Below are 25,351 nucleotides of genomic sequence, written 5' to 3'. Positions count from 1 at the left end.
ATATCTCAGAATGAATCGACCACTGTGTCAGTTGGTTTTGCTTAAATGTTGATCTTTGTTACAAGGAAATATTCAGGTGTGGGAAAGCAGACCATTGTAAAGGGGAAGGGGATAAGAAGTAATTGGGATAAAAACAAAAGACAATAAATATGAGCCTTACTAGCTATGTGGCCCTGAACAAGTTAGCCTCTCTGAGCCTGAGTTTCTTTAACTAGAAAGTGAAAGTAATAATACTTACAATACCTGCCTCATACAGTTGTTGTGAGGCTTAGATCTTTGTGAAGTGGGAGGCATCATGGTGCAGTAGAGAGAGTGTTGGATTTGGAATCACTGCACTTTACTAGCTGTATCAGTCACTTTACCCCTCTGGAACTCAGTTTCTTTATTTATACCCTGGGCTACCTGGGTGCTGACCGGGGTGACTGTCACCTCCTGTGGCTCAGGCACCAGCTGTGCCTTCTACCTTCCCTACCTTGTCTCTCCTCTGTATGTTTCTGGCTGTAAAGCTTTGATCCAATGATTCTACAGTTAAGTACTTTGCAAACCTTAAAGTGATGAACAAAGGTCAATTCTAACTATTATAGTGCTGTCAGGGCACCTTGCACATAGTGGGCATGTAAAAGGGACAACCTGTATTTTGCACATAGTGGGCACTTAAAAGGGGCAGCTAGGTGGCTCAGTGGATAGCAGTGCCAGGTCTGGAGTCAGGAAGACTCATCTTCCAGAATTCAAATCTGGCCTCAGACACTTACTAGCTGTTTGACCCTGGGCAAGTCGTTTAACTCTGTTTGCATCAGTTTCTTCATCTGTAAAATGAGCTGGAGAAGGCAATGGCAAACCACTGCAGTATCTTTGCCAAGGAAACCCCCAAAAGGGGTCATAAAGAGTCAGACATGACTGAAAAATGACTGAATGACAACAGGGCACTTAAAAGGCATGACCTGTCTTTTGCACAAAGTAGGCAGTTTAAAGGGACAGCCTGTATTTTACGTATTGTACGCACTTAAAGTGGATGACCTGTATTTTTAAGTGCTTACTGGATGCAAGATGCTCTGAGGAAACCAAAATAGTTATATTGTTGTTATTAAGTTGTGTCTGCATCTTTGTGACCCCATTTGGGGTTTTCTTGGCAAAGATACTGAAGTGGTTTGCCATTTCCTTCTCCAGATCATTTGACAAATGAGGAAATTGAGGCAAACAAGATTAAATGATTTGCACAGGGTCACACAGCTAGTAAGTGTCTGAGGCTGGATTTGAGCTAAGGTCTTCTGGACTCTAGACCCACCACTCTATCCACTGCACCCTTAGATGCCCTAAAATAGTTATAATTGACTTTTATTCATCTCTTTAAGGTTTGCAAAGTACTTGTTGTGGCTAGAACAAAGCATTAGTGACCTTTAAGCTTTATACAGCAGAAAAACAAAGTCAAAGAATTGAATTGAAAGGTTAGCTCTTCAGCCACAGATTTGCAATTTGTAGCAGCAAAGCACTTGTTCACTTTGCACAAGATACGTTCATTTTCCTCAGAAAGAGAGGGAGTGCTCTGCCTGGAGAAGTTTCTGGGATTCTCATTTAAATGTGTTTCTGTCATTCACATTCATGGTGAATGATTTCTGGTAATTACTAACCTAAATTGGAGGTGAGCCAGATACCTGAAGTCTTACTCATTTATTGAGGATTTGTTGTTGTTCAGTCATTTTTCAGTTGTGTCTAACTCTCCATGGCCCCATTTGGGGTTTTCTTGGCAGAGATACTGGAGGGGTTTGCCAGTTCCTTCTCTAGCTCATTTTACGGATAAGAAAACTGAGGCAAACAGGGTTAAGTGATTGCCCAAGGTCACATTGCTAATAAATGTTTGAGATTAGATTTGAACTCACAAAGATGAATATTCCTGACTCCCAGCACTCAGTCCACTGCACCACCTAACTGCCCCTTTATTGAGAAGTAGAACGACCTAATTTTTCTTACTTAGGCAGCTGGGTTGCTTAATAGTTAGAGCACTGGGCCTGGAGTCAGGTAGAGCTGAGTTCAAATTGGGCCTTAGAAGATTACTGGCTGTGTGACTACTGGGCAAGTCGCTTAATCTCTGTTTGCCTCAGTTTCCTCAACTATGAAACAGGGTTCATAATTCTGCTTACAGGTTGTTGTAAAGATCAAATGAGATTCTTACTAGCTGTGTGACGCTGGGTAAGTCACTTAACCCCATTGCCTAACCCCCCCTCCCCCCCAAAAAAGAAGATCAAATGAGATAATATTTGTAAAACACTAAGCCTGGCACATAGTAGGTGCTTAAGAAATGCTTGCTTCATTCCTTTGTTCCCTTCCCTACTCCAATAAATATTCTTCCCCCATCTGTCAATTTGGTACAATAACAGTTAAACACAAAGTATTCTAAGAACTTCTAATAAAAAGTACTTATATTTGAAATTTTTCTTCTTAATATTTGTACTTCCTTTTTCCTATCCATTGCAAAATGGGCATTTATCATTTGAGGCAATTAGATGGCCTGGATGGAGCACAGGATTTGGAGTCAGGAAGAACCAAGTTCAGATTCTGCATTAGATGTTTGCCAACTGTGTGATACTGACCAAATTCTTTAACCTTTCTTAGTATCAGTTTTCTTATCTGTAAAATGGGAAAAATAATTACACTTATTTCACAAGGTTGTTGTGAGGAACAAAGGAGATAATATATATTAAGTGCTTTGCATACCTTAACACAATGTAAAATACCTATCATTATCATTATTATTATTTAGCTATGACATACTTATACTTTTTCTATGTATAAGATTTATCATCCTAAACATATATCCCTTTGTCAACTCCTTTGCTGCATGTAGTGCCTAGAACACAGGTGGCAGTTTTTGGTTACACCTCAGTCATAAGTACCAATAATAATCATCAGGTAGCATTCCAAATGCTCTTATTTGATTTCCTGGGGAGACTGGGTGGGCACTTAGAACAGGTAGGGTAGCCTCTGGTCTGTCTTTTCAGCACTAAGGGCAGAAATCTCAGCCCTCCTACCACTTTCCTGTTCCTGCACCTATTAAAAACATAATAGTGATGCTTTCAAGAATATTGAATGAATAGAGAAACCCACTTGGAAATGCATAAGGTTCCTGTTAATGCCATGATGGACATATGAAAGCTATTCAAACTTCACTAAAAGATAATGCAGTTTTCTAACTCACCAGTGGGGGGCGTGCAGCTCACAGGGAGTTTACCATCCAGTTTCCTCCATCAGAACATCTGTTTCATCTGTTCTGCATCTCTGCCCCCAGCTGCCCAGGAGGCATGTAGAATTGTGGAAACTAGTTTTTGTCTAGGCTGTAGATTTCAGTAATTATGCATCAGTGTCTAATTGCCGCCACAAGCATGTACCATTTGGGTATTTAATTTTCATGTGAATGGTGAAATTTGAAAACCGAAGTTCACCTAAAAGGATTTCTGTCTGAATTAGGTCAGCTCTATCACGGAAGATTAGTGACTCTCTAATCATGTTTGGAAAGTGAATGCAATTTAGATTTTATTATAATACTTGTCTAATTATTACACAGTCAAACAGATGTCTTATCTAATTTATACATCAATACTTCAGAGACCCATGATTTCATCACTCCCTGCAGCCCTCTACCAGTACAGATCTCAGGCACTATATACTCATCTACCATCTCCCACACACATCTTAAGAGATTATCCTGATGAGTTGTTAGGGCTGTGTCCCTCCTTCCATTTAAAAAAAAAATCACTTTGTGGTCAACCTTCTCATGATGAAACCCTGCAAATTTGATTCAGCTTGTTCTCATGACAGACATATAGACCATAACTTTAGAAGACCTGCTAAAGTTTACAACCTACTACCCTAGCCCTTGAGAATCCAGTCACTTGTACAACATATTATGGCATGGAGGTAGGAATTTCCTGAAGTACATGATGTCCAAAGCAGGAAAAAATTCCTAGAATATATAGAATAGAACATGTATATAAAAATATATTCCTAGAACATATATATATATATATATGCATATATATATATATTTGAGCCCCCTCTTGGGAATTTGAAGTAATCTATGTTTTTAAATGGGGCTCAGAGCAGATCTAGCCAGCTATCAGTTCTTCAGTTAACTCAGGCCACTTCCCATCTTTTTATATACCTTCTACCCAAGGATTCTGAATGTTTTCATTACGGAACACAGCATCTCTTTGACCCATAGATTCACCCTCAGGTATGAGCCTGCTATGGCACTTTGGAGAGATCACATGTGGCTCTTCAGCATTTATCACAAGAGATTAGGGTCTTTCTAACAATCAGAGCTGTCCAAAAGTAGAGTAAGTAGCCTTGGGAGTTAATAGGTTCCCTCTCATTTGAGATCTTCAAGAAGAGAATGGATGACCAATTGTTGGGAAGGTTGTAGAGTTCACTATTTGACATATAAGGGTTACACTGAATGGCCACTGAGGACCCTGATAACTCTGATTCCAAGATGCCATGAAGAGAGTTGAGGGAAAATGCTCCTTTATTCCTTGGTCTAGTGAACAAGCAAGGGAGAAATGTCCAGTCATATAGTATTAGAAAATGGCAGTTTTGGCTGTTCTTCTTGAGACACTGTGATACAAAGAATCCTCATCATTTGAGGTGTTATCAAATGCCATCTCATCTTAAAACTATTATCACAAAGCATTAGGAGAGCAGTATATTGCTCTCCAGTTTTATTTTGTTGTTGTTGTTGTTGTGGTTTTATTTTTATAGACATAAATTCAGTCAAAATTAGTGTCAGATTTTTCTAAATTAATCTAGTGTATTTCACAGAAACTTATTTTTATGCATCTGCAAAATGCAGTTCGGGGAACATAATTAATTTTTATGTAGGCATACTTAATATCTTTTTCCTTTCTCTCACCAATCTTGCTTTTATGTCATTGGAGTTTATATTTGGGGCAGTGCTACTGCCACAGCAGAACCCTCAATTAGGAATACACACACCTTATTTCTTTTTTTTAATTAATTTATTTTGACTTATCAACAATCACTTCCACAAGCTTTTTAGTTTTAAATTTTCTCCCTGTCCCTTCCTGCCTACCTCCCCAAAACAGTGTGCAATCTGATATAGGCTCTACATATACATTCCTATTAAACATATTTTCACATTAGTCATGTTGTAAAGAAGAATTAGAACCAATAGTAGGAACCACAAGAAGGAAGAAACAAAACAAAACAGAAGGGAAAAAAAGAGCAAATGGTATGCTTTGATCTGCATTCAAACTTCATAGATCTTTCTCTGGAACACACACCTTATTTCTTAACTGAGTTATTATACAAAGAAGTATATGATTAAAGATTATTTATGTACATTTGTTGCTTTTGAAATTTATTTCTTTGGTATAATTGGAAAAACGGTAAAGGTTTTCTTCCCATAAAATGTTAAAGTTTTATTAATCTATAACAATCCATAATTTTTTATATGTAGGATATCTTGATGAGAAATGCTTCACTACTCCATTGTAATTAAGAGCATATAGAGGATTCTCTTATGAATTAGATTGATGAAGATGTGAATATTGCATGAGGCATGTGGTGTACATGTAAATTCTATATGTGTGTGAATGAAATGTGCTCTCCAGTTTTATAAGTTAAGCATATATACCCAAGACTAAATGGAAGGCTATTCAATTATCCATTTAATTCTTCAGGCAAAAGTTGATTGTTAAATCTAATAAATTTGTCTCTAATTCATATCATAATCATCAAAGGCCACGCTAACTCTGACAATATGTGGTACTGTTCTAATATTAGGACCGAGACACTTGGTCATGGTCTCTTCCCTCTAGGACTTTGCAGTTACAGATTTTAGAAGATCACCTAGACATTGATGACTGAACAAGCAGTGGGAGAGACCACTGGCCATGATTTCATTAGTAACCTGAGGTCACTTGGCCATACAAAAGCTATTGATGTACCTTGCTACATGTCATTCATATACATCCCATCCAGTGAGTGTGGAAGGAATGCTACAAACTTGACTTTGATGCTGATGGGCCTCTACACTTCATTTTCAGTTAGTCTCTTTTGCCAAAAGAAGAAGCTGTTAACGGTGTCAGATGCTACAGACATGATGCAAATGATTGCAATGAAGAAAAATCTACTGCTTTTGATATTTAAAAGGTCCCTGGTGACTTTCAAGAGAATAATTTTGGTAGAAGGAAGACAGAAACTAGAGCATAAGAGGTCAAAGTACAAGTGGGTGGTGAGAAAGTAGAGTTAGGAGATGACTCTTAAAGGGTAGGAAAAAAGGGGCAGCTAGGTGGTGCAGTGAATAGAGCACTGACCCTGGAGTCAGGAGGACCTGAGTTCAAATCTGGACTCAGATCTGACACTTGACACTTACTAGCTGTGTGACCCTGGGCAAGTCACTTGACCCCAATTGCCTTGCCAAATAAAAAAAAAAGTAGGGAGAAAAAGGAGAAATGAGCAAAATAGTGGTAGAAGGAGGAAGAAATATTTCTCTTTTCTTTGACTGACTCCATTCCTTACCACCCACTCATTTTTTGGCTCTCTGAAATCTGTTTTCCTCCCTTAAAACCCTATTCAGACCTTCTCAAAAGCCTGAACTAAACTCCTGATCCTCAAATCCTAAAGTCTTTTCCCAGTCTTTGTTTTTATTTATTTTTTTTAATTTTTACGCAATTGGGGTTAAGTGACTTGCCCCAGGTCACACAGCTAGTAAGTGTCAAGTGGTTGGTCTGAGGCTGGATTTGAACTCAGGTCCTTCTGACTTCAGGGCCAGTGCTCTATCCACTGTGCCACCTAGCTGCCCCTAAATTTTTTTTTAAGGCAATTGGGGTTTAGTGACTTGCCCAGAGTCACACAGCTAGTAATTGTCAAGTGTTTGGTCTGAGGCAATATTTGAACTCAGGTCCTCCTGACTTCAGGGTCGGTGCCCTATCCACTGCACCACCTAGCTGCCCCTCTCAGTCTTCATCTCCATCACTTCTCTGTAGCATACAGTACTGCCAGCCATGCTTTCCTCTTTGAAACTCTCATCATGACACTCACAGTCCTGGTTCTCCTACCTCTCTCACAGATCCTTCTCTGCCTTTCCTATCAGATCCTCTTCCATTTTTCCACCCCTAATTTTGTACACTCCTCAAAATTTTACTCTTAACTTTCTCTCCTTTGTCTATGTTTGCCCTCGGTGGTCTTATCCATTCCAATGCCTTCATCTATCACCTCTATGCACTTGTCTCCCAAATCTGTATCTCCAACCATAACCTCTTCCCTGAGTTCTAGTCCTGCATAGATAATGACTTGAATTAATTAGCTTGGCCCCTAAAGCAGCTCTGTGTCCTGACCTATACTTACAAAAATATTTATAGCTGATCTTTTCCAAAGAATTGGAAATTGAGGAGATGCTCATCAGTTGAGGAATGGCTGAACAAGTTGTGGCATATGATTGTGATGGAGTTCCATTGTGCTATAAAAAATGACAAGGTTTCAGAAAAAAGAAAAAAAAATGACAGGACCTATAGGAATTGATGCAAAATGAAGTGAGAAGAACCAGGAGATCGTTGTGTACAGTAATAGCAATATTATAATGATGATCAACTGTGAAAGATTTGGCTACTCTGATCAATACAATGTTCCAAGACAATTCCAAAAGGCTCATGATGAGAAAAAATGCTATCTACCTCCAGAGAGAGAACTGATGAACTCTGAGGGTGAATTGAAGTATCATTTTCCCTTTTTTGGCAATATGGCTAATACAGAAATATGTTTTGCATGATTTCACATGTATAATTTATATCATTTGTTTGCCTTCAGGGGGAGAAGGGAGAATTTGGAACTCAAAATTAAAAAAAAAAGAATGTTATAAAACAGATACTTTTTTTTTTAAAGCATCTCTACCCTCAGTGGAATGACTATCTGCTGGACTGCCACAACAGTTCCACAACCACCACTAGACTTGTCCTAGGAACAATATTGCCAGCACAGTGTAGTGGATAGAGAACTTGCCTTGAAAGCAGGAAAACCTGTATTCAAATCCTGCTTCTGACACATACTGACTTTATGACTCTGAGCAAGTCTCAGTACTCCAAGCAACTCTCTTAGGCCACAAATTGTCAAGATGGTGCTGACCAGCATCGGTAAAGAGAATTTCCTCATCTGGGAAATTCATTATACCGATTAAATCTCAGGTCCAGGCTCCATCTCTAGCCCTGCAAAATTAGCTGGTTGCAGCTCTGCCCCTGTTAAAATTGAATGTAATCTGTTCTAACTACACCAAAAATCTGGGTGCTCACTACGAGAGCAAGTCGCTTTCCCCCTCTGGACTCCAAGTTAAACCCTCTAAGAAGGGAAGGATAATGTTCTGTTTCTACAAAGCTCTCAAGGATAATCTAAAATTTATGAACAAGTGTTGAGACACTTAAAAGAAAAGAATATCAGTCTGTCTTTAAACTATATTTATACTCAGTGATACATACTGGCCAGTGTATTTTAATGTATTGCTTCTGTAATCAACATTTTGTTTTGCCCTTATTGAAATATTCATGACACCCGATTCTAAAAGCGTATAAGCACACTCTACATATATACCAAAAACAAGAGAAAAAAAATATAACCGTAACTCAGGTCAAGGGAAGAGACAAATATAAGCTCTGAGGTAGGAATTTAGACAGGGAAGATACTCCATATACCTCCCCTACCTTTTGGCTAATGATAAATCTAGGACAATAATACTTTAAACCAGGATCAGAAAATATTGCAGTGCAGTGTAAGAGGCATGAACTTGGAATTAGGGGAGAACTGGGTTTGAATTCTGCCTCTCATGCCTCATTTACCCTTCTTATGACCTTGGGTAATTCATTTTACTTACTCTGAGCCTCAGTTGTAAAAAGGGGATAATAATGCCTATACCTACCTCATAGGACAATTGAATGAAATAAAAATATTTATGCAAAAAATTTCACAAAACCTAAAAATACATAAATATATTACATTAATTATGTAACATATATAAATGACTAATAATAATAATATTATTAGTCCTTTATACTGTGGTATGAATGAATTTCAGATCCTCACCTAACCAAAAGCAGGTCTCAGAGAGTCTGAGAGGTAGAGAGGGCACTACTGAACCAACTTCAGGATTTCACACAGGGTTTTCATGGCTGAAGCATCAATATAAGGCACATATCTTCATGCATAATGGTGGAAAAGAGAAAATATGAGAGAGGGGTATTTTTTTGAGAGACAAAAAGCGTATTGACAAAAGAGCGCAGTGTTATAGCACAGCCAAAGAATGTTAGAATGTTAGATGACTCATGTTGAGCAACAATTAAATTGGCATGTCACTGGGTCCTTTTACTAAGGGTAAATCTAAAGTCTCAGGATCACAGAATCAGAAAGTTGGAAAGGGGCTTAGAGGCCATATAGTTCAACCTCTACATGAACCCAAATCCCCCATATTATGTCCCCATTAAGTGGTCATCCAGTTTTTACTTGAAGACCTCTAGGAGAAGAAACTCACGTCTTCCCTAGGCAAGCCATTCTGCCCTTTGATAGTGCTAATTCATAGGACTATGTAGACGTAGACCTGCAAGAGACCTTCAAGATCACCCAGTCCAACCCTCTCATTTTATAGGTTAAGCAACTAAGCCCCAAAGAAGGGAAGTGACTTCTAGTGTCACATATGTAGTGAGAGGCAGAGCTAGTATTTGAACTGATTGTTGGGAAGGTTTTCCTTCCTTTCAAATACTCCAACAGATCTGTGATCTCCCTGATTTAGGAGTTTCCTCCAATGATGTGAATCACAGCTCAACCACTCTGCCCATCTATGACACTCTTGTTCATATTCTCACAAAAGCTCATCACAGGAGGTACACCCTTGGTGATGAAGGCTGTCATCACTTTCTCCTGCTATCTTTCCTTACACGAAAAACAAATCTGCCTCTTTGTATCTTTGACGCAAAGTATTCCTAGTTCTTGTTCTCCTCCAAGTTGAAGCAGAAAAAAATCTATCCATCTTTCACACGCAAGCCCTTCATAATACTTGAAGATAGTTATCATGGACCCCTGTCTTCTCCAGGGAAGTTCTAGCAAAGAGAGAGAGGGTGGGAGTTGGTCCCCTGAAGTCATGAGAGAAATCAACATCCCAAGTTCCTTCACTGCACAAGAATGCATCCATATCTCCTTCCTATTCAGGAATCACCACTTCTCCTTCCTGCCTTGCAGAATTGATTTAGCATTGATTGTTTTAGAGGAAAAACCATAAGGTACCTCCTCCAAAGCCTTAACTTTGCATTTTATCTTTAGGTTAAATTGTTTTATCTTGTTTGAATCCAGAATTGAATTCAACTAAATTCAGAATTACATAGTGAAAATGGAAAATTGGCTGCTAGCATTGGGTACCTTTTCTATATTGATACTATCTCCTAATTTCATTTTTTTTTTAAAAAGATGAAGATACAGATGTTTCACTGAGCTGAGTTCCATGTTTTTAATAAACTATGATGGCTGCACTCTGACAACCAGAGGAGTATTTCATCCAAGTCCTTGGCTTCTGTCACTGTTCAGCTTGTCTTTTACACACTTCTCCTTCTCCAATCAGACCACAAGAGATGAACAGCCTCCTGATTGTAAGGCCCCACCCTCTTGGACAGAGAATACTCCTGCCTAATGGTATCCTTGAGACAAGGAATTTTTTAGCTTTATATTCAGATTGAACTGCTGTGAAGTTCCTTTCTGGGCTCAACACCTGACTCCCTCGACTTCATTCTCCACCATTTCTCAGTAACCTTCTCGCCTTGGAAGTTTCCTCCTCCCCACTAGCCTTCTCACCCTGAAAGCTCCCGGTATTCCTAAAGTCCCTACCGGTGACTTGTCATTTCCTCCTGGAACCTCTCTTCTAAGGACAGTACCCAGACCAACCATATTCACTTCTTCATTCTTTTCAAAGCTCTTCTCCTGGGCCCTTCTTCACTCCCCTACTTTTCAGCTTCCCTTTATGTGTTCTTATCCCCCATCAGTCTATAAGGTACTTAAAATCGAGGATTGTTTTTCTTGTTGCTTGAATTTGTAATCCCAGTGCTAAGCACAGTGTCTGACCCACAGTAAGTACTTGATATAGGAATGCTTGTGGACTTGACATGAAGGGGTAACAAATATCCACCACCCAAAGTAGGGGTTAATGAATTTATTAAACTGATTTGGATTTTCAATCGGATTTCAGCATGTGACTATGGCTAAATAGTTCTCTAAAGTTATAATAATAACAGTAGGCATTTATATAGCACTTTATACACATTATCCAGGCCAAAAGAATCACAGATCTGGAGCCAGAAGGAATTTCGGAGGCCCTTGAGCCCAACCCCCTCACATTGCAGACAATGAAACAAATAACTTACCTACAGTCACACAGATAGTAAATATCTGAAGTGGGATTTGAACCCAGGTTCTCTTCCTTCAATGTCAGGGTTTGTTTGTTTTTTTCCATTGTATCACTCTGCCTTCACCAAGTAGATGTTGTCTCATTAGTTCCACTCAACTATCTCCAAAATGGTGGAAAGCCCACTGGCCATGAAGTGAGTAGACCTGAGTTTATATCACAGTTACTATCTATTTGGTGTTGGGCAAATAGCGTATATTCTTTGGGCCCCAGTTTTCTCATCTGTAACATTAAGGGACTGGTCTGGATAGCTCCCGAGGTCCCTTCTAGCTTGAAATCTATGATCCTTTGATCCATGGGGAAATTAAGACACACAGAAGTGAAGTAACTTACTGCAAAACTAGTGTTGGGGGTTACTAAAATGAACCATTTCTGTGTTTCTGTTAGATTGAAAATAAATTAGAGATGGCAAGATAACTTAATCCTGGGAAGTTCTAGCAAAGGGAGAGAGGTTGGGTGTTGTTCCTCTGAGTTCAACGCAATGAGGTCATGAGTGAAAGAAATCTGCCCCATGAAAGAAAAGGCTATTCCCAAACACTGAATCATGCTGTTTGGATTAATAATTGGAAAAACATTTCTTCTCTGAAGTGTCCTTGGCCTGGAACCAAATAAGTACCAGTTTTCTCTCATGTAGATGTTGTTCAGTGCTTAGAGTAAAATGGTACAGATTGTAGCACCGATGGATTAACAGGTACAGAATGAATCTTTCCGATGAAACATTAGAAGACTCCCAACCTCTTCTGATTCAAGAGGCAGGGAAGATTCAGGTCCCAGTGACCTTCCCTGAACACATGCCTTCCCTTCTGCCTCACACCAGCTGAATGGCTTTATTTCTTAGTCCTGCCCCTTCCTTGGCCACATTTCAGTGGCCAAAATCAATGGAAATGTCATTCAGTTCAATTCAACAAGCACTTATTAAGTGGAGGATTTGCCCTGTGGTTGCAGGAATAGCCCTGCCCAGACCCTGCTCTCAAGGAGTTGACAGTCTGTAGATAGCAGTGTTCCTAAGCACTTTTTGTTTGTTTGTTTGTTTGTTTGTGGAACCTTTTTGGTAGTCTGTTAAAGCCTATTGACCCCTTCTCAGAATTTTTATTTAGTTGTTTTTGGTCGTGTCCAACTTTTCATGACTCTTTTTGGGGGATTTTCTTGGCAGAGGTACTAGAGTAGTTTGTCATTTTCTTCTCCAGCTCATCTTACAGATGAGGAAACTGAGGCAAACAGGGTGAAATAACTTGCCCAAGGTCACACAGCTAGTAAGTGTCTGAGGCCAGATTTGAACTCATATCTTCCTGACTTCAGCCCCAGCACTCTATCCACTGTGCTACCTAGCTGTCCCCTTCTCAAGTGTCTTTAAATGAATAAAGTAAAATACAGAGTATTACCAAAAAAAAATTATATTGAAAATATAGTTATCAAAGTATTAAAATAACATTTTCAAGAGCCACAGAATAGAAACACCTGATCTAATTAATGGAATATGTACTTTTATATTCACTAAGCTTTATAAGTGCAGATTATTTCTCAGTAGGAAGATAAAGAATGATAGAATTCTTATTCACAATAATAAAATAAAGCATATCAAACTATAGAACAGGGAAACATTTTTCTAATGTCTTTAGTAGTCATTTATCATATACTAAGGAACTCTTTATGTTAACTGCATTTAGTGACATTTATCACTTTTTTAATACCTCATCTGGAACTAAGAACTGTGATTTCATCAGTATGAATAATCCCAACAGTGAAAAAAAATGGTCCCCATCCACATGATAATGGATAGTTTCATGAGTCATCATGATCAAAAAATATTCCTCACCCTGAGGCTGCCTTTCTGCTCAGCAAAGTGGGTTCTTAAACAACAAACCCACAACCCTTCTCCTGACCCTTATTCAAAACCTTTCCAACTTTCTAGAGCCTGCTAGTTTTGGCCTAGCCTTTAAGAGCACAAAGTCACCTTCACACTATAATGAAGGTAGGCAATATGTTGAAGCAGATAGAATGCTGGACTGGGCATCAGGAAAACCTGACTCCAAGTTTCTTCTCAGGCACTTACTAACTATGTGACTCCAAACAAATCACTTAGTCTTATCTTTTGTTTCCTCATAGGTAAAATTCGAATGGTAATATCACCTCCCTCTCCATCTTCTGAGAGAATCAAATGAGCTACTATATATAATGTGGTCTACAAACTTTAAAGTGCTATGTAAATGTTATTATTATTATTATTATTAAATGCTATTATTGTTAAGTTCCTAGTGTAGAATTGAAGAAGGACTTTACGGGGGGCTACTCTTTACTTATTGGATAAGATCAATTTTACTCTTTTTGTCTGAAAGATTTTAATTATTCCCATCTTTCAGAATTTTCTGAGTCATTTTTAACAAGGGTGAGGACTTTCATGCAGACATTCTTAATCTGGGGTCTGCGAATTCCTTGTTGTCCTCGTTTTTTATATCTTGATAATTGCATTCCAATATAATGGTTCCCTTTTTAATCCTGTGTGTTCTATTTTATGCGTTTTAAAGCATTATTGTGAGAAAGGGTCCATAGGCTTTACCAGACTTCCAAAAGGATCCATATAACACACAAAGAAGGGCTAGGAACCCCTATTCTCACCCCTGATGAGGAGCTGAACTCAGTAAGACCTCTCACCTTTCTTCACATAGGCCTTTATGGTGGATGAACAAGCCGCGGAGAGAGCAAGGTGGGAAGAGGCCTCCAAAGAAACAATCAAGAAAACAACCAAACCTTGCCCCCGGTGCCATATACCGGTGGAAAAAAATGGTGAGTCTGTCTTACAGGTTAAAAATAGTCAGGGCTTAATGAGGCCATCATCTATGCAAGTTAGCCGTATGATTACAATCGTAGACAGAGTCATAGATCACAGCATCCAGGCCCAATCTCATTGATGATTCTTTTGTGGGATTTCAGTCTATTAATTTCTATTTCAGTTACCGTCTGTAACGTAGCAACAATTATGTAGCTTCCTGGATATCCCATTCGTGGATGTATTTTGAGGTTCCATTGAAAATTTCGAATTCTTAGCTTTTGAAATTACTTCATTTGAACAGGAATCTGTACCTTTAGAGCTGGAAGACACCTCTGAGGTTATGAAATCCACCCATCCCCCATTTTACAAATAAGACCCAGAGAGATATCCATATATTGCACCTACTGACATGTTAGCAATCATATTTCCATTAATGTTTAAAAAGAGATATGCAGTAAAAAGATTGCTAGAGGTGAAGGCTGAAGTCCTGTTTATATTTCCTAATAGAAGCATAGGTAAGATCACTTAAGCTATGTTACTGAGCCAGTGCTTCTTCTTTTGAGGGGACGAAGGCACTTGTAGCTATAAGTCTATGGTCCTGTGTCCTAAAAGATCATCAGCTGGATTAAAATCACAACAAAAGGCATGAAAGTCCTAACGAATTGCTGGGCTCTTCTAGTCCTAGAAATGGATTCCTTTTCCTATTCTCTGAAACCAAATGGCTGTCATGCATCATTCCCTAGAGTAGCAGGTATAAATTGCCAAGTAAACTCACCGACGTTTTGTCTAGGAACTTCTACAGTCTAATTAAGACTCAATGAAAGTTCACTTGGAGGCAATATAGCGTAATAGTCAGAAGATGTGAATTCAAATTCTGACTCTCCCGTTTATAAGTTCACTTAAATTTCTCTCGGCCTCACTTTCTTCATCTGTGAAATGGTATGGGGAGTAGGAAGGGGCCTTGGCACCCTCAAAGGTCCCTTCCATCTCCAACTCTTTGATCCAGTGGTAGTACTGTGGGGACCTGCAGTACTAGTAATTGTTTGTATATCAGCTATTAAAGAGTTTGCCATGTTTTCTGCTCCTTACTATTGTTGGAAGATTAGTATTCCTTTACCAGCAGTGCTTAGCTTTGTCTGTCAGCAGAACCATTAGTATGAATTAGACTCAGTGGCACTCATGTTTCTTTCCGTTGCTATCAGTTGAATGTACAGTTTCACCATCTCTGTTTCTGTGTCTTTTCTTTCTTTTCCTGTGACTCGGTTTCCACAATTTGGTACTATCAGATTCGTTATAATTTTATATCCATTACATATTTGTATAGAATTTTTTTTTAATTATTATTAAGACACCTCACCCAGGCTGGAAGCACAGGGACCACTCAGTAATAGTTTAGTAATACGTCCTGCTCACTTCAGCACAAGAAATTAAATCTCCTCTGTATACAGCTTGGATCTTTTTGTGCCTTCTTAGGCAACCTGGTGGCTCCCTATTCCTGTGGGCTTACTGTATTAATGTCAAACTTTTTTAATGCAAAGACCAGCAAAGCCCAGTCCAGTCTAGAACTCCTGACCTCAAAAGATCCACCAACTTCAGCTTTCCCGGTGACTGGGATTACTCCCACCACCAAAACCCTGTTAACCTTTATATTAAAATTCAGACATTCTAAAGAACTCAGATGGGTTTAAATGTGTACCCCAAAGAAGAAAGTGCTATGTTCAAGTTATTTTCCTTAAAAACTAAAGAGTGTGTGGAGAATCCCAATATTTCTTAATGTAACCTAGATAATATATACAATTACTTAATTTAATAATAGCTAATGATAGTTACCATTTATATAGCACTTAATCTCTCTTCCTAAGTTCAAATCCACTCTCAGACACTTACTAGCTGTGTGACCTTGGGTAAGTCTCTTAACCTTGCTTGCCTCAATTTCCTCGTCTATAAAATGAGCTAGAGAAGGAAATGGCAGATCACTCCAGTATCTTTGCCAAGAAAACCCCAGATGGGGTCACAGAAAGCTGGACATGCCGTAAATGACTCAACAACAGCATTGTGTCAGTTTCTATGCTAAGCATTTTAGAAATAGTAACTCATTTGATCCTCACAACAACCCTGGAAAGTAGGTGCTATTATTATTCCCATTTTACAGTTGAGGAAATAGAGGCAAAGTCAGACAGCTAAAAAGTGTCTGAGGTCCAATTTGAACTCAGGGCTTCCTGAATCCAGGCACAGTGCTCTCACTCCACTGCACCACCTAACTGCCCGTGGAACCTTTTTGTTGTTGTTGTTATTGTTCAGTCATTTCAGTTATATCCAGCTCTTTGCAACCTCATCCAGGGTTTTCATGGCAAAGATACTGGAGTTGTTTGCCCTTTTCTTCTCCTGCTCATGTTACAGATGAGGAAATTGAGGCAAACAGGGTTAAGTGACTTGCCCAGGGTCACACAGCTATTAAGTGTTTGAGGTCAGATTTAAACTCAGGAAGATGAGTTTTCCTGACTCCAGCCCCGGCACTCTATCCACTGCACCATCTAATCCTAAATGCAGTAAATTATAATGAAATAGGGTCTTTAACTTTTTGTTATTATTGTTGTAGATCTATGATTTCTTTGGTGTAGGGAATTCCCAGTGTAGAAACTCCCTCCACCAATATGGATGGCTAACTCATCTGCAAGGAGTAGTCTTAGAGAATTGTCTGTGGTCACACAGCTAATATGTGTCAGAGACAGGACTTGAATCCAGGTCTCCTAGACTCTAAGACAGGCCTTCTATTTACTATACCACACTGACTCTCATAGTATACATGTTCAGAATTGATTGGGATTCACTGGAATTGGGTTTTGGGTGTCTAGGTGGCACAGTGGATAGAGTGCTGGGCCTAAAGTCAGGAAGTCTCATCTTCCTAAGTTCAAATCAACTCTCAGGCACTTAGTAGCTGTGTAACTCTGAATAAATCAGTTAACCGTGTTGCCTCAGTTTCCTCATCTGTAAAATGGGCCACAGAAAGAAATAGCAAACCACTCCAGTATCTTTGCCAAGAAAACCCCAGATGGGGTCAGGAAGTGTCAGGCACAATTGAAATGATTCAACAAAACAAAGAATTGGGTCTCACAGTAGACTCCCAGTGGTAAAATATAATAGCATGAAAACAATGATTGGTATAATTTGGCAAGAAGGCAAGAGAGAGGGAAAGGAGAGGAAAGGAGTAGGAGGGGGAGAGAGAGAAAGAGAAAGAGAATGAATAACAGAATAATAGGTAGAGTTAAATAACAAACCCATTCTGGACTGAATGATCCAGAAAATTCTATCAGAAGCAGATTCATTGCTGGAACCATTCAGATAATTGCCTCAGTATTTCAATCTACTTTGCTAATGAAGACTTGGGTTTCCTGCTTCAGAAGCAGATACTGTTTGTATTTGGGAATTTTGAAGTAAACAGGCTAAATTGTGAGGCATTTGCTTTATTTTTTGAAAAGCCAATTCAGGAAATGCCAATCTCATGTGCAAAGGAAAAGGGCATTATAGCTCACAATCTGCGTGGAGCTCAGACTCCTGTTTTCTAAATCTTACCAAATTCTACCACACTGAAGAAATATTGAAAGATTAGCCACAAGGGCATTGCTAACAGAGATGGAGATCCAGCCTCAGAGTCCAGAACGCCTGTGCCCACCCAATTGTCTAAGAATGAGTTGTGGAGCAGATATTGACCTGCATTGGTAAAAGGAGTTTCCTTCCTGGGAGTTACTAACACCAGTGAAGATCACGGGTTTGATCTACATTTAAAACACACACACACACACACACACACACACACACACACACGCACACACACACACACACACACACACACACATGCACACACACACGCAGAACCATATAAATGCCCTAAGGGGAGAACTATAATATACTCAGATATTTAATTGTGATTTCAACAGTTTGGATTTCATACTAAGGATGCATTTCACAGCCCATCCATACCTACCCAATCTGTATACCTCTTGTCTATTTCCTGCCATAATTTTGCTGCAGGATATTTGCCCAGCCTGCTTTTGTAATTAACCACAAATCATGAAACATAATATAATTTGTCAGAAAAAGCCCCATGGGCCTAACACAGTAATCAAACTCATCATTTGCTACCTTGGCCCTTGACAAATAAGAGTGGTTGGTTACTGAAAACCTTACATTCACTTTCATCCTTTTGGTCAATTACATATTTTTAAATGTAAAAGAAAAGCGTTCTGAAAATCTCATTCATTTTGACCCTTTGTTACTGGTGAGTCAGTCTCATTTTAGCAACGACCATTCTCCCTCTTGTGTTAACAGACAAACACTTGTCCTTTCATGTCGTTTGCTCTAGAGTTCCGAGTAATCATGTCCTTTCCTCCCCACTCTGCAGGAGGATGCATGCACATGAAATGCCCTCAGCCTCAGTGCAAGTTTGAATGGTGCTGGAACTGTAGCCTGGAATGGAACCGATCCTGCATGGGAGACCACTGGTTTGACGTGTAGCTCAGTAACAAAAAAGCAGGGACAAGCTTCACTGACTACCCTGAGACAACTGGTAACATCCCAGTTGGTCCACTGGCCTCTTGTCATTTTAATATTCTTTCTTTTCACATGAACAAAAAGAATTTAACATTATGCTTCTTCCAAAATTCGCTCGAGACAAATTATGGTAGAATACCATTTCAGATCTCATTTTAGACACTGTTTTAGAACCCTATGGATTCGAGCATGGCTAAATGTAAGACACTTAAATGTTGTTTACCAACCTCTGTAATGCATAGATACAACAGGGTAGATTCCAAGTGGAGTTTAAGCATTAACTGTGGATTACCTGTCTCCTGTGAATTTAAGACAGACTTGAATTACCATATGAATTCAGCTCTCTCAGGTTTCATTTTGTATACTTGACTTGTAGTTTTAAAAAAAATTATTGTTAAATGAGTCACTGGAATGATTTGAAGAGATCTTTTGTGGCTCATTGTCAGTGGGTTTGTTTGAGATTGATTAAGTGGTTAACCTTTTTTTTTTTTAAATGTGGGTCACAGCTTCAATACTAATATCTCCATTTAAATTTTCACAATACCATAGGCAGAAGCCAAAATTTTATTGGGGAAAATTTTTGTTTGTTTTTAAGAATAAGCCCAATTGATAATCTTAAATTGTATGGGTGAGATTGTAGCTAAGCATAATTCACCATATCAAATGAATGGGAAATTGGGAAAACTTCATTTGAATTTTGAAATGCTGAAATTATGGGGAATTAATTAAAACAGTGTGCTCCTATAACATCTTGTTGATTTTCATCTTAGAAAAAAATGTTCTCAAAATTTTTAGGAGTGTCAAATTTTAATAAAAATAATGGCATTTCTGAGCTTGAGAACTTTTCTAACAGTTTGGATCCATTGTGAAATTTAATAGAGATACTAAATCATAAAATTTAGGTGCCTGTTATAGTAACGTGATAGAAATCAATTAGTAGTGGTGCTCAATGTTAATTAAAAAAACATATTGTTAAACCAGAATGTTTATAAATATTAGCTTTTCTGGGCCTACATATGATACCCACCTAAATCTCTGGCAGGAAAGATTTATAATAAAGGGAAATAATATGTACCTAGTATGTTAGTTTAGCACCTCTACTAATGCCCTATTGGTTTGAAAAACTACTATTTTCCAAATGGGCAGAGCCCAGGAGGGTCTATAAGCATCCAGTGATATTCATATTTTCCCAGGGATATTTATTTTAAAGATGTGATACACTAAAAAGCAAGTCAGCACATTTAAAATATGATCTGATGACATCGCTTGAATATTAATGGGTGCTTTGAATCCCATTTGGTGTAGCCGTAACAGGCAAGAAATGTATAAGGACATGTTCATTTTTGTTAATGTCTGTTAAATTCATGATAACAAAGAAAAATTTTTAAAGTAATCGTTTTAGTAATAGTAATAGTTTTGCTTTTTAAAGTAATACTTCTCCACTGACAAAGATTTGTACCACATGCGCTAAAGAAGAATTCTTTCACACAGTTCTTAAGTGAAAAAGTATTACTCTCCTGAATAGCTGCTGTCTTTAGATGAGTCGTTTGACTGTATTCTGTGGAGGAACATTAGAGAAACTAGTAATATCATGAGTTTCATCAATACGTGAATCTATTAATGATGATTTTAGGGTCCCTAGTAACTTAAATCTATAATATCACTTTTGTTTTAATCCATATTTTTTTGTTTTAGTCCAAAATGTTTTATCTATCCTTAAAGCCATGAGGCTTTAAAGACCTGTTAGAACAAAATTTAGTCTGAGAAAGACAGACTCAGGGGCATACCATAGTACTTCTGGCCCCACCTACTCCCACCTTAACATATCAGCTTCTTTTCCTATTTCCTCCTAACTCTATCCTGCCTTGCCTTTCAATCTGTAGGGATGCCATAGACACTATAGGGCAAAGAGAGTTATACAGTCACAGTATGAGAACAGAGGTGCCTTGAACACCTCCTCTGGGCCTTGCACTCATGGCAAAAACCACTGGGAGCTCACCTTATGACCCTGAGGGTGCCAAATCTGCAATTCTGTACCCTGGTCAGGAAGCTGGGAAAACCCAATGAAATATCCCAATGAGAAATGGGAGAGTCACAAAAGTTACTTCCTACAGGTCATGAGTCAATAATATCCCAGTGGTGACTCAGAAATCACCTCACTGTCATGGAGCCCAAGTAAGACCTCTTGGGTAAGAATGGAAGTTGAATAAGTGATGACCAGCTCTCCTACAATCAGCAGCCCCTGACTGATGACCTCATATGAATGTAGCTGTGGCAAGGCCAAAGGCAAACTCATCTCTTTCAGTCATCTGGCCTAATGCAGACTCCTCGATCGTCTGGCGATCTTTTTTTTCTTGATTTTTAATGACCACCTGCTTCCAAATGTGTGATGTTTGGGTTTAGGAGATTTCATTAGCTATTATTTACACAGAGCCAGTCCCATTGCATCTATCTCCTAAACTGTTTTGCTTTGTGATATAATTATATAATATAATGTTTTATTATCTGCTTTTTTGGGATGATAGCTGTTTTTTGTTCCAGAAAAGAAAAATAGGTCTGAGTTATTAAGTGGGAAGAAAAAAAAACCCAACCAATGAATGTATTATAAGTGATGTTATCTTCACATCACATCAACAATAAACATGAAATGTGTATCAAAGTTCTCAACACATCACAAAGAACAGAAATAAAAGTTCTTCACAAAAGTATCTTTGTTTTCTATGCAACACCTAAATCTGTCCTTCAGTGCGCCAGCAAAAACAATCAACAGCATGATTGTAACTTTGTTTGACGAGGTATTTTCAATAAATACTGAAAATGTGGTTGGGGAAATGTGGTGTGTTTTGTCCAATGAGCCAAGCTCCCATCCTAGAAGAATTATTTGGTAATTCAGTGGTTGGTTTTTAGATGTGTAGAGCTGAGTCCCAGAATAGTTCTGCTTGCTCTACTGTGGTTTTGGAGAGAGCACTGTCACAATACAAAAGGGTAGTTATAAAAAGCCAACATTCATTTAAAAACCTGGCCGTGTGCTTTTTATCTCTGCTAATAAACTTCCCTAAAAAGCTAAAAACTGACACTCTGGTTTGAGGGAAAGGTTGGCCTTTGGCACCAAATGTCTCTGCCTTTCAAAGTCATCTCTATGAAAATCACTGATATTTGCATTGCTATTATTCTCCTAGAAAGTGTACACTGCTGTTTGTTTAGAATGAGCAAAAAAAAAAATTCACAATTACAATTACAGAAGGAACTTCAAAGCCCATCTAGTCCAAAGGAACCTGAACAAGAATGTCTTATAACCAAGTTCTATTAGAAGGAATACGAGAAATGTGAGGAAAGGCCCATTTGACTATTTGAAGATAGATGTGTATTTCAACCATCTTTGAATGGGAAAATGTCTTCATATATAAATAAATAGGTATGTATTTATGTATATATATGCATATGTGTATGCACTTAAGCATACATGTATATATGGGTACATGTATACATGCACATGTACATGCAAGATTCAAAAGTCTTGGTGTCATTTTAAAGTTTAATATCTTTATGAATATAATATATAACTTATATATGCACATACATCCTGGTATGTGTGTATGTGTGTATGTATGTATGTATATTTCCTGACATGGACTGGCCAGATCTCCTGTCTACCAGTTCATTGCTATGAATGCCTATGAATGGCATTCAGAGAAATTAAGTTAATACTCCCTGAAGTTTCCTATAATTCTATATTAAATATGGAAGTCTATATACCCATACGATGATAGTGTATGGGTGGGTGGATTGAGTATATTAAATATGAAGCTAATACTTTGGAACTAACTTCATCCTAGAAGCCTCATGGAAGAAAAGAGATTTTTAGCAGTGATTTAAAAAACAGAAATAAAATTTCAGTAGTATGGGAGGGAGATGTCTGTCTAGTGACTGGAATGAGATGTTAAAAGTATGAATGTAAATCACGGCAATGATGTAGAACTTTTTATGCAGGACGTAACTAAATCTGACTGAAACATTTCAAAGAAGATTGAAGATCAATAGACTTGAAGCCAGAAGACCTAGATTTGAATCTGTTCTCTGCTACTTGGTGCCTGTGTGATCTTTAGTAATTATAGAAATAACAACAAAGAGCTGCAGGGAACAAAAAAGTTTTTAGAAAGTAGAGACCTGGTCAAGGAAATCAAAATCACATGGGACCAGGATGAGATCTGCTCCATCCCCATTATCCTGTCTGCTACTGGAATTATAATTTTTTATACTTTCAGTGGGCCTGCAGAAAGTGAGCTTATATCTTAATAATTTTATTCAACTACAGAAAGTAGTTATTTTATCCATCTATGCAATAAGTGGTGCTGAGAACAGAGTGCTTACACCTGGAGTTAGGGTACTTGGGTTCAAGGTGATGCAGTGGATAGAGCACTGGGTTTTCTCTTCTGGTCTCAAGACGCTTACTAGTTGTATGACCCTGGGCAAGTCACTTAACCCTGTTTGCCTCAGTTTCCTCAATTATAAAATGAGGATAATTATAGCACCTACTGCCAGGGTTATTTTGAGGATCCAATGAGATTAAATGCTTGTGAAGCCCTTTGTAGTCTTAAAGCACTGTATAAGTGCTAGCTATTAGCTTTATTATAAAAGAGTAGTACCAGCATAGCAGTTTGTCTGAATCCAAACAAAAGAACAACAACATAGAAATAATAACAGGCTCATATGTTGCTTTGGATCCTTACAACCCTGATTATTATTATTAATTATTATTATTATTATTATTATTATTCCTAGCTCACAGATGAAGAAACTAGGAACTAAAGAGGTAGTGACTTCCCCATGGTCTCATAACCAGAAAGTGTCTGGGGTGAGATTTGAATACCCAGAGATTTCTGACCCTAGTTTCAGAACCTCCACACAAGCTCTTAACTTAGACCTCAGTTTTATCATCTTTTTGTTTTGTTTTGTTTTGTTTTATTAAATTAATTTATTTTTAGTTTTCAACGTTCACTTGCATAAGGTTATGAGTTTTAAATTTTCTCCCTTTCCTTCCCTCTTCCCTCCCCAAGCTGGCATGCAATCTGATATAGGCTCTACATATACATTCGTATTAAACATATTTTCACATTAGTCATGTTATCATCTTTAAAATAATGATTTTGGATTAAATAATCTGTAAATTGCCCTCTGTGTCTGAATCCTGTGTTATTCTATGATTATAATGAAAACAGTCAATGAATTAATCGGTTGCATGTCACCCAAACAATCCCAGCTTTGCAGAAAGTTTCATAAATGAAGCCCTACAAATGGAGGGAAATGTCATTTTTCAATTAACTGAGGATAAGCATTTTGCTTCCATTTCCAGACATTAAGTTTAAATCCCTGAAAAAAATTCATTTCATCTCCTTCTAGTATTTCTCTTGATTCCAGCCCCCAGCCTCAAAATCTCTAAGTTATATTCCCATGACAATTTGAACACTACATAGTACAACTTTACAGCAGTCTTTATTATTTTTCTTAAACTGTTCTGAGTATTTCTAAAATAATGCTAGGACATGTGGAAGTGGTGTTGTACTTTTTAAAGGAAGCTGCTACAAATACATTTAAAGGCTGAAATCAGCTCACAGGGTCGGGGTGGGAGGTGTAGAGGCCTTACCCAATAATAACAAATTAGAGCAAAGTTGCAAATCTACATTTGGTTCCCTGAATGAGGAGGACTGTTCAACATAGCCTCCTGTATCCCAGGAGAAGCTGGAAAAGAAATCTTTTAAAAGCCAGTGCTTTGCGTCTGGCCCCTTTCTACTGAGGAAAAATGTGAGTCAAAAGCACAAATATGATTTTAATCAGACACGTTAGAATACTTTCTGAGGGAATGCTGTCCATCTAGGTGATTCAGTGGATAGAGCAGTGGACCTGGAGGCATAAAGACCTTCATTCCAATCCAGCCTCAGACACTTACTAGCCACATGACCTTTACTTATTCTGTTTGCCTCAGTTTTTTGAACCCCATATAGATGGTGCTTAATAAATACTTATTTCTTTCCTTCCTTTTTATTTATTTTTTATTTTATTTTATGGAATAAAACAAGCATTTCTGTAACATAGTACAATAAAAAAAAGATGATTGCCTTCCTTCCTTCTTTCCTTCCTTCCTTCCTTCCTTCCATCTTCCTTCTTTCTTTCCCTCCTTCCTCAACATGAAGCACACAGCAAAGAGGATTTAAACAGGGGACCAGTCTTCACAGTATGACATCTTGCTTTTGTTTAAATGGAACCTTGGAAAACAATACTCCGACTTTAACAATGTGAGTGGAAGGAACAACAGCAAAAAAAACAAAAACAAAAAAAACAAACCCTAAACACTCTAATTATAATGACCAAGCTTGCCCTGAAGAGAAAAAAAATCACCTCCCTACAGTCTTTTTTGCAAAGGTAAGGAATTTTGGATGTGAAACATTATATTTACCGTCTGTCTCAGTTGGTGTGTTGGTCAGTTTTGCTGAATTGCTTTCATATTTTTCTTTCTTTTTTTTAGCATTTATTTTAAAGAATAACTTCTTTGTCAGGGGACAGGTAGGGGAGAAGAAGGAAATGTA

General features: G+C 38.1%; 1 protein-coding gene across 1 annotated transcript in view; it reads left to right on the top strand.

Annotated features, from left to right (window-relative positions):
* The window catches only part of LOC114031408 (E3 ubiquitin-protein ligase parkin-like), a 1,837,436-nt gene extending 1,815,882 nt beyond the window's left edge, over nucleotides 1–21,554 (top strand). Inside the window, exons 11-12 of the mRNA XM_027846470.1 lie at nucleotides 14,113–14,230; nucleotides 18,619–21,554. Coding sequence (XP_027702271.1) covers nucleotides 14,113–14,230; nucleotides 18,619–18,731 — 231 coding nt within the window. The 3' untranslated portion in view covers nucleotides 18,732–21,554. The remainder of the gene's footprint in view (nucleotides 1–14,112; nucleotides 14,231–18,618) is intronic.
* The last annotated feature ends 3,797 nt before the right edge of the window (nucleotides 21,555–25,351 follow it).

This window comes from Vombatus ursinus, unplaced genomic scaffold, assembly GCF_900497805.2.
Source record: "Vombatus ursinus unplaced genomic scaffold, bare-nosed wombat genome assembly UNPS02015175.1, whole genome shotgun sequence".
NCBI lineage: Eukaryota > Metazoa > Chordata > Mammalia > Diprotodontia > Vombatidae > Vombatus > Vombatus ursinus.
This window is presented reverse-complemented; position numbering and strand designations above follow the sequence as displayed.